At 43.4% G+C, this 12,351-nt stretch overlaps 1 protein-coding gene across 1 annotated transcript in view; it reads left to right on the forward strand.

Moving 5' to 3' along the window:
• rgs6 (regulator of G protein signaling 6) overlaps positions 1-12,351 on the forward strand; it is a 74,751-nt gene that overhangs the window by 52,668 nt on the left and 9,732 nt on the right. Inside the window, exons 3-12 of the mRNA XM_076756875.1 lie at positions 2,521-2,617; positions 3,961-4,011; positions 5,193-5,299; positions 7,649-7,700; positions 8,877-8,941; positions 9,206-9,282; positions 10,915-10,996; positions 11,184-11,258; positions 11,578-11,679; positions 12,130-12,191. Coding sequence (XP_076612990.1) covers positions 2,521-2,617; positions 3,961-4,011; positions 5,193-5,299; positions 7,649-7,700; positions 8,877-8,941; positions 9,206-9,282; positions 10,915-10,996; positions 11,184-11,258; positions 11,578-11,679; positions 12,130-12,191 — 770 coding nt within the window. The remainder of the gene's footprint in view (positions 1-2,520; positions 2,618-3,960; positions 4,012-5,192; positions 5,300-7,648; positions 7,701-8,876; positions 8,942-9,205; positions 9,283-10,914; positions 10,997-11,183; positions 11,259-11,577; positions 11,680-12,129; positions 12,192-12,351) is intronic.

The following is a 12,351-nucleotide window of genomic DNA, read 5'->3' on the forward strand; positions in this document are numbered from 1 at the left end:
TTACTGTGTCCCCGAGCAATGCACTTAGCTGGAGAAAAGAACACTGAAGGTTCATTCTGCCACCAGCCCCACACTCTGTCACAGCTCAGTATTTTTGGGCGATGCACTCATCCGCTTTCTTTCAAGAAAGATTGATACCACTCTCATAACTGTTCATTAAATAGAAGTGTGAATGTAGAGCCGGGAGACAGTTAGTTTGGGATAAAGGTCGAAGGGGGAAACAACTTGACTGACTACGAAAAACAGAAATGTACAGATGAGAAGTGGTGATTAAACTAGGTTCCAATCTTTATGCTAAGCTAAGCTAATTGTGGAAAGAAAGCAGATAAGTTGGATTTTGGCAGTTTATTATCAGAAATAGAATTTAATATTCAGAAGTATGTTTTCTTTAGTGTGTAATCACCTGAAAATAAGAAACAGTGTGTTTTTGTCACCTTAGAATGAGCTTTTAATCTATAGAGGGAGCAGGTCCTCTTCCGCAGAGTCCGCCATGTTGCATCACCATGTTTCTACAGGAGCCCAGAGAGGACAAACCAAACTCTTCCTCTAGAGGGCGCCTTAGTGTTTTTCGTGAGTTTCATAGCCACCATAGGTTTTCCTGCACGCTTGGAAAGTCTACGACGTCACCACTAGATGGCACTAAATCCTACACACTGGGCCTTTAATGTAGAGACAAAAATCATCTCAAAGGGAATAGGTGACGGAGACAGGAAAAAAAAAAAATATTGATTGTCTGCTTTTATTATTGGCCTGTGCGTAGTCCTTCGTGTCCAGTTATCAGTGCCTGCTGATGGCGAACTGTCAAACAGGGACAACAATGAAAATAATTGTTGGTCTCGTCTGGTTTGTTGTAGTTTTCGTTGTGATTATCAATAAACAGACAACCAGTCGTGATGTTTTCAAGAAACTACAGATGCTCATGCTGTGGGAGCTAGTGTACAAAACAACATATTTAAGCCGCTGAGCTAAGGAAAACACGCAGGCCAGAACTAATTTGATGCTCCTTTGTCCTTTTGTTGAAATGAAGCAGCTGAGATTCTCTCTTCTGCATCTCCTCCCTGAGGTTCCTCTGCTGTAAAAGAATCATGTTTTTAGTCAAATTATCAGGCAGAACAAGATGTTTTTCGTACTCCGGGACATATGATGATATGCTAATATTACATGTGTAATGCATGAGTTACTCATAGACGTAAACATTACACCAGCAAAGCAAAACCGATGTTATTTTGCATGGAAATGTCACAGTATTCATTTCAAGAGGTCCTAGATTCGTGGAGTATAGGGTTCATACTTTAAGGCGCAGTACATTATGTGAGTCTGCTGTGGAAGTACTCAGCTTTGACCCAGCATGGGTGCCTGCTGGAAGTACTCCAGTGACAGCTAGCTCATGCAATATAAATACACTTATAAAGCTAAAAGGATCAGCAACTGCACACAGCATGAGGGCAGTAATATACCCTGAATCTACAAGAAGCACAGGAAGTTGAAAGTGCTTTTCTCAGAATTAGAAGTGGGCTGTGGGTGCGTGCATATGTCTTTTCTATAATGTGATCGCCTTAATGTGTGTGTAAAAAAAAAAAAAAAAAGGCATATGTAGCACCTCTCTCTGCTCAGGATTCAATCCAGAGTTTATATATAGCTGCTGAGTTGTGTGGTAGTTTTGCATTCGCCGTCTTCGAAGCGTCCAACTTCTCACTTCCCACTCTGTGATGCAGCAAGAAAAAAGCAGCTGTGCAGAGCAGGCGTGTCAACACTGCAATCAAAACAACAGTTCAGATTTTTTTTTTTTTTTGTGATCTAATCTGATTACTACAGTGCAAAGTGGGCGATGTGCTTCATTTATCCTGTGAACAGCTGTGATTGTAGGCCAAAGCCACGAGCAGAACTTCTTCTCCTGCTCATTTCAGATGATTTCATGTGACTCACGTTTTCCGCCCTCCTGTGTTTACTTTGTAAACGAGATGCCGGGGCAGGACGCTGGAGTGAAGGCTTGAAGCTAAACCAGTGAGCAATCAGTGATGGAGGGAAGAAGTTGGATTTGAGAAGACAGGCAAAGAAAAGCAGGACTTAAATTTGACTTCACTTTGTTGTTTGGTTACACTGGGAAATACAGCAGGAGCCGCTGAAAATGGACCTTTCCAGTCCACTGTAGCAGTTTTGCAGGAGGTTCTGCTCTTGTAAACCATCAGATTTTGCACTGAAGTACTGTATGTGCTCCAGCTATGTCTAATCTAACAGGTAGCCTCTGATCCTGCATCTTCTCCCTCTAAAGATGTTTATAATATGATCACGCTTCCTTTGAATTTGCTCACAATGGCCTCGCCGTTTCAACCATCCACACCCCCTAAACGAGACAGACGGCAGCTGTAAAATGCAGAGTAGAAGCTGACAGATTAAACCTAACGTTGTGATGGTTTATTTATATGCTGAATAGAGCACATTTCATCAGTCCTTTAAGTACGGCTTGCCTCAGATGCAGGTTTTAACTGTCTCTGTCCTCTTCGCTGTCTTCCTCTGCAGATTGAAGACATTGTCACTCTCATCCAGGATGAGACCGAGGGCGTGCCCATCAGAACTGTCAAGAGTTTCATGACCAAAATCCCCAGTGTTGTTACAGGTAAGAGCTGTCCGTCGTATGTCGCTTGCCTTCTGATTAACTAATTTATCAGGGCGGCTTTGTATTTTGCACACATGACAAATGCTGCCATTTCCTGGTTAGGACATTCGCATCCTAACTTATTTTTACAACTGTGTACTGTCATTTACTTTTGTTAGATATTCACTTCCTGTCAACATTTTATTTTACAGATCTATAATTTCCAAGGGGACTAATCTGTACTAATTACCACAAAACTAAAGACAGTGTTCCTTTGATGCACACATCAAAACATGCACAAACCAGTCAAAAACATGTACAGTCAAACAATTCGACAGATATGGAGAATAAAGTTTACAGTCATAAATGGATACTAGGATCATAGTTACTGGGTTTACAGGGAGTTATAATTAGTATTATAGGACATATTAGACCTGTAAAAAGAAGCGTGACTTCATCATTTTATGTGTAAATGTTTGAAACATCAGTCCCCACAGGATTGATGTGAACTTACAGCATTGATTTGTGAGCCCGGTTGTAACGGCCGTGAACGGTGATGTGCCGGGGCTGCTTCTCTGTTTCTTCAGCGCTGGATCGCTGGAGAATAGCTGAATAGCTGAAGGGAAAGTGGGAGGACAACATATGATTAAGTGTTTGGAAAAGAGAGCGTGGAAAGTGAATGCTGTCCTCCTACTGTCAAGGTGCCCTTAAGCAAGGCAATAAACCTCCGACTGCCGCAGCAGAGCCGGGAGTGTAGGTGTGAAACCGATTTGAATCACCTGGAAAACATGCTCCGCCAGCATTCATAAATATTTAAAATGGAGGAATAAAAACATTATCAGCCAGTTGTGGCTGACAGGTAGAAGCTGAAGGCTGTAAATCGCCTGCTGGCTGCCTCCATTGATAATCTAAATCACTTTAACAGACTGGAGCCACAGCGGGAAGCTTCGACACACCCCGGCAAACGACGGAAACAAAGCAAGGCTATTAACATTCCTCTTTTTTCTCAGCCTTTGCTCTTATGGAAAACGCATTACCCCACTATGCCATAAGCAGAGCGTATCAACAAACACAATTACTGCAGCAGCCGACGGACGTGCAGAAGAGCGGCTCAGACGTTTGCAGCCGAGTGCCGAGGGCCAGCAAACGTAATGAACGATGAAGGATCGAACACCGCCTCCCTCAGGACTCAGACAGGAGAGGCTCGGATGAGATGACACTTGTCATCACATAAAATAATGTCAGCTCTCTAAATATCGCTCTCCTTTCTTGTTTCCTCCCTTCTTATATTCTTTAAATCATACACGTCTCTACTCGTGACCAAACACTGTTGAACGGTGATTTCTCTGTCTGTCCTCATTCAGGTACAGATATTGTACAGTGGCTGATGAAGAACCTGTCCATCGAGGATCCAGGTAAGGTTTGGAAATGATCGCAGACTGTGTTGTGCTGAATGTAAGGACGGCCTCCCATGATAACAGAGCTCTCTCCACTAAAAGACATACAAATACTGCAATACTGTTTAAATACTACAACCAAAGAAGCTCTAATAGTCCTTAACTTGGTGGTCACATGTACCCTGAAGCTGTGGCTGATCAATCTTATCTTAATGTTGGGAACTTACTTCAAACAGGCCGACCAGCAGCCCAGTTTATTAAGAGAGGTCATCTGCAGGTCTTTAATTAGGAAACACCTTTTGGTTTTATATTCCTGAAATAGTGCTGCGTTTAAAAGAGATGGGATTAGCACTGATTGCCATCAAACAAGCGTTGGGAAAAGAGCTGGGTGGGGAGATGCTATCTGGAGACATCTGGGATGATCCATATTCACTGTGAAGGACACGTTGGACAACCTCAAAAAGACGTGGTCCCCCTTCACCGCCTTCACTCAGCTGACGTCCCTTTATTGTTTTAATTACTTTATTAGTCATTAACTCAAGTACCAAGTCATTATTTTCAGCCCGATATGTTTGTTTGTGCAGATATGTGTGAGTTCTCCGCTCTGTTGAAGAATAAATATGCTGTTGAACTATTTTATTTGATTAATAAAAACATTGAGTGCCAAAACACTGAGCAGACTTTACCTCCAGGAGAAACAGCCAGCAGAAAAATAAGTGTTCATAAGTTAATAGGGGCAGCTGCAGTACACAGAATGAGCAGGAAAATATAAAAAAAAATAGTACAGTTTCAGAAATATACTGGCTAGTTTTTGCCTTTTGTTTGTTGTTTAGTTGACCTGACCTGGGGCATGGTGGTGGGAGAGCAGTGTTTATTGTTGGTACTGGAGCCCACAGCCTGGTCACTGAGTCAGTCACTGAGTCATCCATGTTTCATCTCCAGTCAAACTACGTCAGGGCTGGATGCTACAGCCGAAATCCAGCCTGAACTCCAAACAACAGACTGTATAAACACATGGTGAACAGCTAATGTGTGACCTTTAATGACATAAAGACTCCAAATGAGTGTCTTTGACTTGGTTGTCCTCATATCGCTGCCTCTCGGTCGATTCCGTCCGGGCAGATGTAGCGTCACAGGTAACATGTAAAGTGCTGAGGAACCCGCTGTGATCTGTTCTGCTCGTTCTGCTCCTTTCACAGCTGAGGCCATGCACATCGGGAGTCTCATCGCAGCTCAGGGGTACTTCTTCCCCATCTCAGACCACGTCCTCTCACTCAAAGACGACGGCACTTTCTACCGCTTTCAGGTGAGCGGGAACGTCTTGTTCACTAATTGTTCCTTTGTCACCAGAGACTGAGCTGAATATCAAATGCCAAGTTGCCAAGAAACCCAACGCATTGATTTGTAAACACTCTTCTAATTATGACTGCACACATGAGGCCGTCGCTGAGAGAGCTGCGGAGCATCTAGTGCTGCGTTTGGTGACGGCAGATTGAGTTTGAGGAGGCATCTGATGGATTAGTTTTATATAGTTCATGCGGCATGTTAACAGTAATCCAGACTGTCGATATATTGACAATTGCTCCCAGTTTTAAGAGGCTCTGACGTGCTGTGTAAATCAAATATGTTAAAAATCTATCCTTATAGCTGCTATTTAAATGTTCCTTTACGTCAGTCAATCCAGCCAGTCCAACAGCTATTAGATGGATTGCTGTGAAATTTTCAGGATGAAGCCTAAAGCCTTATTTTTCCATCGGCAGTTCAGTGTTTGTACTTATCCAGTCTCTGTATCTACTGGAAGCATTGGCACAAAATGTTGCACCTTGCATCACCATAATGTCATAATCTTAAATTTTCCACAAGATTTGGTCCATAGCTGCAAATATTAGCATGCTAACAGGCTAAACTAAGATGGCGAACGTGGCAAACATTATGCTAAACATCAGCATATTAGCATTTTCACTGTTCGCAAGACGTTAGCGTTTAGCCTATAGCATTGCTAACGTGTCACTAATGTGGCTGTAGATTCTTGGTCTTATTTAACACTTTGCAGCTTTTATAAAGATAGTGTGACATTTTTTTAAATTGAATCATGGAGGGAAATGAGTGGAGGATATTTTAGCCAATAAAAAGAGCTTGATACATGGCTAAAATCAAAAATTTCTTGTGAAATATGACTTTTTGAATATTTATCATATTAAAAAAATAGATTATCTAATAACTGCTCTTAATCATGAGTGGATTACAGCCTTTTTTTTCTATGTTAAATGCAAATTGCCTCTTGGTAACAGACCTAAGCTCAAACCGATCCCATCCTGCATTAATGTGAGAGACACTGAAGAGTCTGGCGAGGTTAATCTGATTGTGGGGGCCCTCCCTTTCGTAAAGACCCCAATCAGCTGTTGAAGATTGCTTGTTCTGTGGAGGAATTACAACACACCAATCTTGATCTTGATGACAAAAGGTCCCGTCCGCTGTCCACAGCTTCTTCAGCGCTGTGCTGGGATCCTGTGACCCAATTAAAAATGAATGGCGATCTGTTAAAATATTCATCAAGCGAGCGAGGGAGGGAGGCAGGTTTGGGGCTGAGTAGGCGGCAACCAAAAGCGTCACAGAGAGACATAGTGTAGTAGAGTAGTGGGCTAGAATTAGAGTCTCATCAAGGGACGACAAGGAAAGAAAAGCATGCTGACATTTTCCTCCTCCTTCACTGTTCTCAGATAAGACCGTGGCATTAAAGTCACAGATTAATTATGCCAGACTGTTTTATCCCGACTTTCCTAATTAAAAATAGGAAAGAATGTTTTCACATTGCTCAGTGGGGAACGGCACGGCGGCACGCGGCGAGATGACAACGATCTCTGCGTAGCTTCGTCTTCTTCCCATTCACTGCGTCTTGTTGGAGGGCCGAGTCTCCACCGGAGCTGGAGGAGCAGTTTAATTAAAGCAGACGGCAGTGCACATTACCGTGCTTTGACCTTGGATCTCCTCCTCCAAAGTGAAGTGGAAGAGAAGAAGAGGAGAGGAGGAGGAGGAGGAGGGCTGTTTCCCATAACAGAAAAGCTTCATAAAGATAATCACCATTCATTAGCATTTCATTTTCCGGTGCAAGGCAATTAAGTGCACAGCAAAGGGAAACACAGAGACAGGAAATCAAAACAGTTAACACCATGCAAATCTGCCCTTATTCTAACAGCTACACACGGTTTTCAATCTTTGATTCAAAACCCTGCGAGCTCTGTCAAATAACAGTCCTATCAGCGTCTGTTCTTTGCCCGCTGGCTTTATTGTTCTGCTTTCCCATTGTTTATTTTGCAGCTTTCATCGCTTCTCGCTTTATTGTGTTGCTGCAGTGCTCCCACGCCTCTGCAACGCCCCAGGATGCCTCTTACTGAGGAAGAGTTTCAGGAGTCAGCTGTTCTGAATCCGAATGAATGATGATACAAAATATTTTGATTGCTCACGTCGTGGTGCAAAGCAATCATGCGCACCGCTGTGTCTCAGAGGCAAAACAACTGTCTCGTAAAGGTCACCGTCATCACTCCAGTTTTCAGTCCACGTTTACCTGAACGGCTTCCGCTCGCAGATTGCGGCCTTTGAATATCCACCGGTTGATCAGCATCTTTTGATTCTTTTCACTTGGTTTTCCCGTCAGGCACCGTATTTCTGGCCGTCCAACTGTTGGGAGCCTGAGAACACAGACTACGGTAAGACTCTCAGAGGGATGCGTTAACATTTTGACACATGGATGTGTAGATAAGTGTCTCAGTTTGTACTTTACATGCACAGGTTTAACAGTGACTAACAGGTGAAGCAATGAAACATGGAAGTTCAACAAGATATTTCACAGAATGTTTGTTTGCATATGACCTGTACTGACATTTAACTACATAGACATGTAGATATCAGCCAGTCATTTGTTGACATGTGCCATGGTTGTATTTTTCTACCTGGTCTCACCCACCAAAAGCTTGCACAATTGAAATGTAAGTTTCTTTTCAAAGGCTGAACACATTTTGAATCATTCTGGCTTTGTTGTACCGTCCCACTTTGACCTGAAATCTTCCAAAGTCTTTACATTTTGGCAAAAACAAACTGAGGAAACGTGGATTTAAACCTCACATGGCGGACTCTGCCACTGGCAGTGAAAACTACCTGAAAGATTTAGGGGGATCTGTCTGAAACCTCACCGCTAGATGCCACTAAATCCTACACAGTGGTCCTTCAAAGAGAAATAATAACAGAATGTAAATATATTTAATGGATATTTCTAAAAATTCTTATGGTAAATGCTATCAAAAAATGAGGGATGATCTCAGGTAAAACATATGGATTCCACCTATAAAACATGTACATATCTATCATGAAAATAATCATCTTACTGTAACATGTAATCAAATATTAGATATTGACCCACTTGTGTCCTCAGTCTGAGTTTAGTGCCTTTAAAAGCACTTAATAATAAAACATGATCTGGCACTGTAAGCACGCTCTGTATCAGGTTATACCTGAATGTAAATACAAATAACCTCCCACTGAGCTGTGTAGTGTGGCATGACTTGTACCCTCCGCTGTGGAGAGGACCAGTCCACCGGATTAGTCAGTCACTGTTCCGCTTCATGGCCTTCATCCTGTCACAGAGGCAGCCATGGCTGAAGTTCAGAGCTCAGCGCCGCTTCACACTCCACCTCATAAACCTAAAGCAGCAGATAGGTGGACAGGCGCCCCCTGAAACCGATTACACTCTCATACCATGGGAGGGTGAGGAGAGATGAGGCGGGTACATGGGGGATGAGGGATGCATGGATGAGCGGGTGAACGGCGGCAGCAGAGTGTGCGCCCTGATAAACCCCGCTCTTCGATCTTCTCCGTCTCTCACTCAGCTATCTATCTGTGCAAGCGGACCATGCAGAATAAGACCAGGCTGGAGCTGGCAGATTACGAGGCGGTGAGTGCCGGACTCTTCCTCTAAGCTGTCACTTCTTACTATTGATCTGTGTGTTAAGCTTGGGGCAGGACAACACGACATCTCAAAGGTCAGATTTGTGTGTGTGCGTGATAATACGACATCTAAATTACATCTCAGAGCAGTCAAACTTAAGACCTGTGGGTAATCTTAACATTGAATTTATTAAGTTTTAATGTTATTTTCATCCTTGGAGGGTTTTCTTATCATTCCATGTCCTCAGCGTCTCCGTCTTCTCTCCAACAGGAGAACCTAGCCAGGCTGCAGAGAGCCTTTGCCAGGAAGTGGGAGTTTATCTACATGCAGGCTGAGGCCCAGGTCAAGTAAGTGTGCTCGGTTACCACGGCAACACACGAAACTACAATGCACGCAGTGATGTCAGCCGCGTCTCAGATAATAGATAAACAGTACAGTTTAATCTCAATGTGACCCCCACATATCATGAGCAGTGAGTGTGTGTGACCGGCTCCATTAACCCTCCTGTAATAGAATTTCCTACATTACCTTTCCAGTGTTTTCAGGCCACCGTAGGTCTACTGCTTTATGATTCTGAGGCAGATCGCATGATAAGTCCATTTCTTTAAACCAGCAGTGATGTGCAGAATGCTTTTGGGACTTATGGAAATTGAAAATGGAAGAAAAAGGAAGGACGACTGATTCCCACCTTTACCAAAACCAAGTTGGTTGAGGTTCTAAAATCTTTAACAAACGTGAATCTGGTTTCATCACGAGCGCAGTACTGAGACAAAGGTGAATCCTCCATTCTCATCCTGCTACATTCGACTGCTGCCTCTGCACCATCGATGGTGCTTTTTGCTTGATAGGTTGCGTAACGGTGTTGCCATTTCTGGTGCAGCTTTAAAAAGGTTTCGTTCCTATTTGACAAATAGATATTTTAATGTCTGCATCAACAGTCGTGCATCTTCCTCAGCTCCCCAGCGGTGTGGCGTCCCTCAGGGGTCCATCCTTGGACCACTCCTTTTTTCATTGGTTCAGCTGTGTTCAGGACATGTCATCAGATCTATTTCTCTGCTAAAGCCAGAAACCCGAATCACAGGTTGATCAGTTTATTGATGACTTTTGTTTACGACATGTTCCTGCTGCTCTAAACCGTTTCCAGCTTTTAACTAGAACCAGCCGACGGTCGCACATTGTTCTTGCGTCCCTCCTTTGGCTTTCTGTAAGATTCAGAATAAACTCAAAGATCCTGTTCAAAGGCTCTGCCCGACCTTCTGCCCGGTTACGTTTCTCATCTCCTCGTTCCACATTCCACTCCTCAAACCACTCCTGATCCACTTATCTCTGCTTTTTATCCATCCCTCTCTCAGCTGCAAAACAAAAGGCGATCATGCCTTTGCTGTTTTAGCCGCAACCCTCTGCAATCATCTGTCCCATCTACCAGATTTGCATGTTTATAAGCAAGCCCTTTTTTTAGATCTCCCCTCATGACTGTTTTTGTTGTCTGCTGTGTCTCTCATTGTATTTTCACCTTGCTTGTTTGTGTGTGTGAAACACTTTATAACCATGTGTTTTAAATAAAGCTCACATTAACTAGTTCCTTATTCGCATCCATATCAGTAGCACAATGGCTGTTTAGTAGTTATTAAAAAAAGCACTTATTCAATGCATTACTCTGTTCTACATCTGCTAGTTTTCCCTCAATAACCTCCTAATTGCTGCTTATTGATAGTAGGAGAGGAAATTGGCATACAAGCCAATATGCTACTAATATGAATGCTAACAAGCAATATGCACACCTGTAAAGTGTAAACATTTCATCTGTGGGAACACGTTTGACCACATGAGCGTCAATATTGTTAAAAACTGATGGACGTACAGACTTTATAATCTCTCTCCCCTTCTTATCCTTCCATCCTGATTCGGCTGCAGCATCTAATGCTGAAGCCAGGAAAGCTGCGCGCTGTTTTTCTAACAATGACTGATCTCATCTGCAGGATCGACAGGAAAAAGGATAAAACCGAGAGGAAGATCCTCGACAGCCAGGAGAGAGCCTTCTGGGACGTCCATAGACCAGTGGTAAGGCTCTGTCTGTGAGGCTGCAGCCGCCTGACTCACCCTCCATCCACATGCTGCCTCTTTTCTATCTCTCTGCAGCTCTCTTGGGTTTGCTAAGAAATAAAGTGGAAGTACCTGAAATCGAAGGCTGAAAATCACCAGCGTTGACTGTAATAATATGTATTTTTCTTGCTCGTGTTTTTTCCAGCCTGGATGTGTTAACACGACGGAGATGGACATCAGGAAATGTAGACGCATGAAGAACCCTCACAGAGTTAAGAAGGTGACAAGTTTAACCTGTTTATGACAAACACACACAGTGTAAAAATACTCTAAATGCTGAAAGAAATGCTGACTTTGAGTGGAGATAAGTTGACGAATAACCTCATCAACACTCTCCCTTAATGAGCTTTGCTTTCATGCAAGCCATCACTTCTGAATTACTGAAACTTTATCCCTTTAATTTTGCAACACAATGCACTGTGGCTCTCCTGGCAGCCGCTCTCATGCCTCATCTACACTGCAGGAAAATAATAAGCTCGCGTTTTATCTCTCCATTACCTCTCCCACTCCTCCTCTCCCGTCATGTTCAAACGGCCCAGTCAGTGTACGGCGTGGCGGAGGAGGGAACGCAGTCCCAGAGTCCCATACATACTCCCTCGCACCACTGCAGGAAAGGCACCAAGGAGGATGTGGAGAAAGAGGTAAAACGTTGTGCATTGTTGAGGAGTGAAGACCCTCGAAATCACTGTGATTTGATTTCACCGCCACAAAAGTGCTGCGAAGAAGACCGATTGTATTTGAGCTTTGCAGGAACTCTGCTGTATTGCTTTCCAGCACAAAGGGGAGATTGATTTTCCCTGCAGAACAATGGCAGAGAGACAGACGACCGAAAACAACATGATGTAACCGCTCATGGGAAAATGGCTCTTAATTATAAGGGAAAAAAAAGACTAACATTACCACTGAGGCGGCCAACCATCTCAAACACGCTCGTTTTTGTTTATATGTACTTATTTCGTAATGCAGAGGCACTTGTTTGCTGTAATCACACACTTTCAGAGAATTCAAGGCGCTCGCTGTGTAATTTTGTTTGCTGTTCTCTTACAAAACCGGCATAAACAAACGCTGACTCCTGCCACCTCCTCTTTCAGATCTTATTCCTGAACACCCAGCTGGATCGTCACCGTATGAAGATGTCCAAAGTTGCTGAAAGGTACAGGAAACTCTTCTCGGCGCTGTAAATACTGCACGTCGTGAACAGCATATCGAATCTTTATCTTCTCGGTCTACACGTTATGTGAGCTGAGGAGGAGACGAGGTCGCCTGCCTGCTCTCCCATCTGCTGTGCTTCCTCTGACCGTCTATAATCAGAC

The sequence above is a fragment of the Chaetodon auriga genome, chromosome 18 (assembly GCF_051107435.1).
Source record: "Chaetodon auriga isolate fChaAug3 chromosome 18, fChaAug3.hap1, whole genome shotgun sequence".
NCBI lineage: Eukaryota > Metazoa > Chordata > Actinopteri > Chaetodontiformes > Chaetodontidae > Chaetodon > Chaetodon auriga.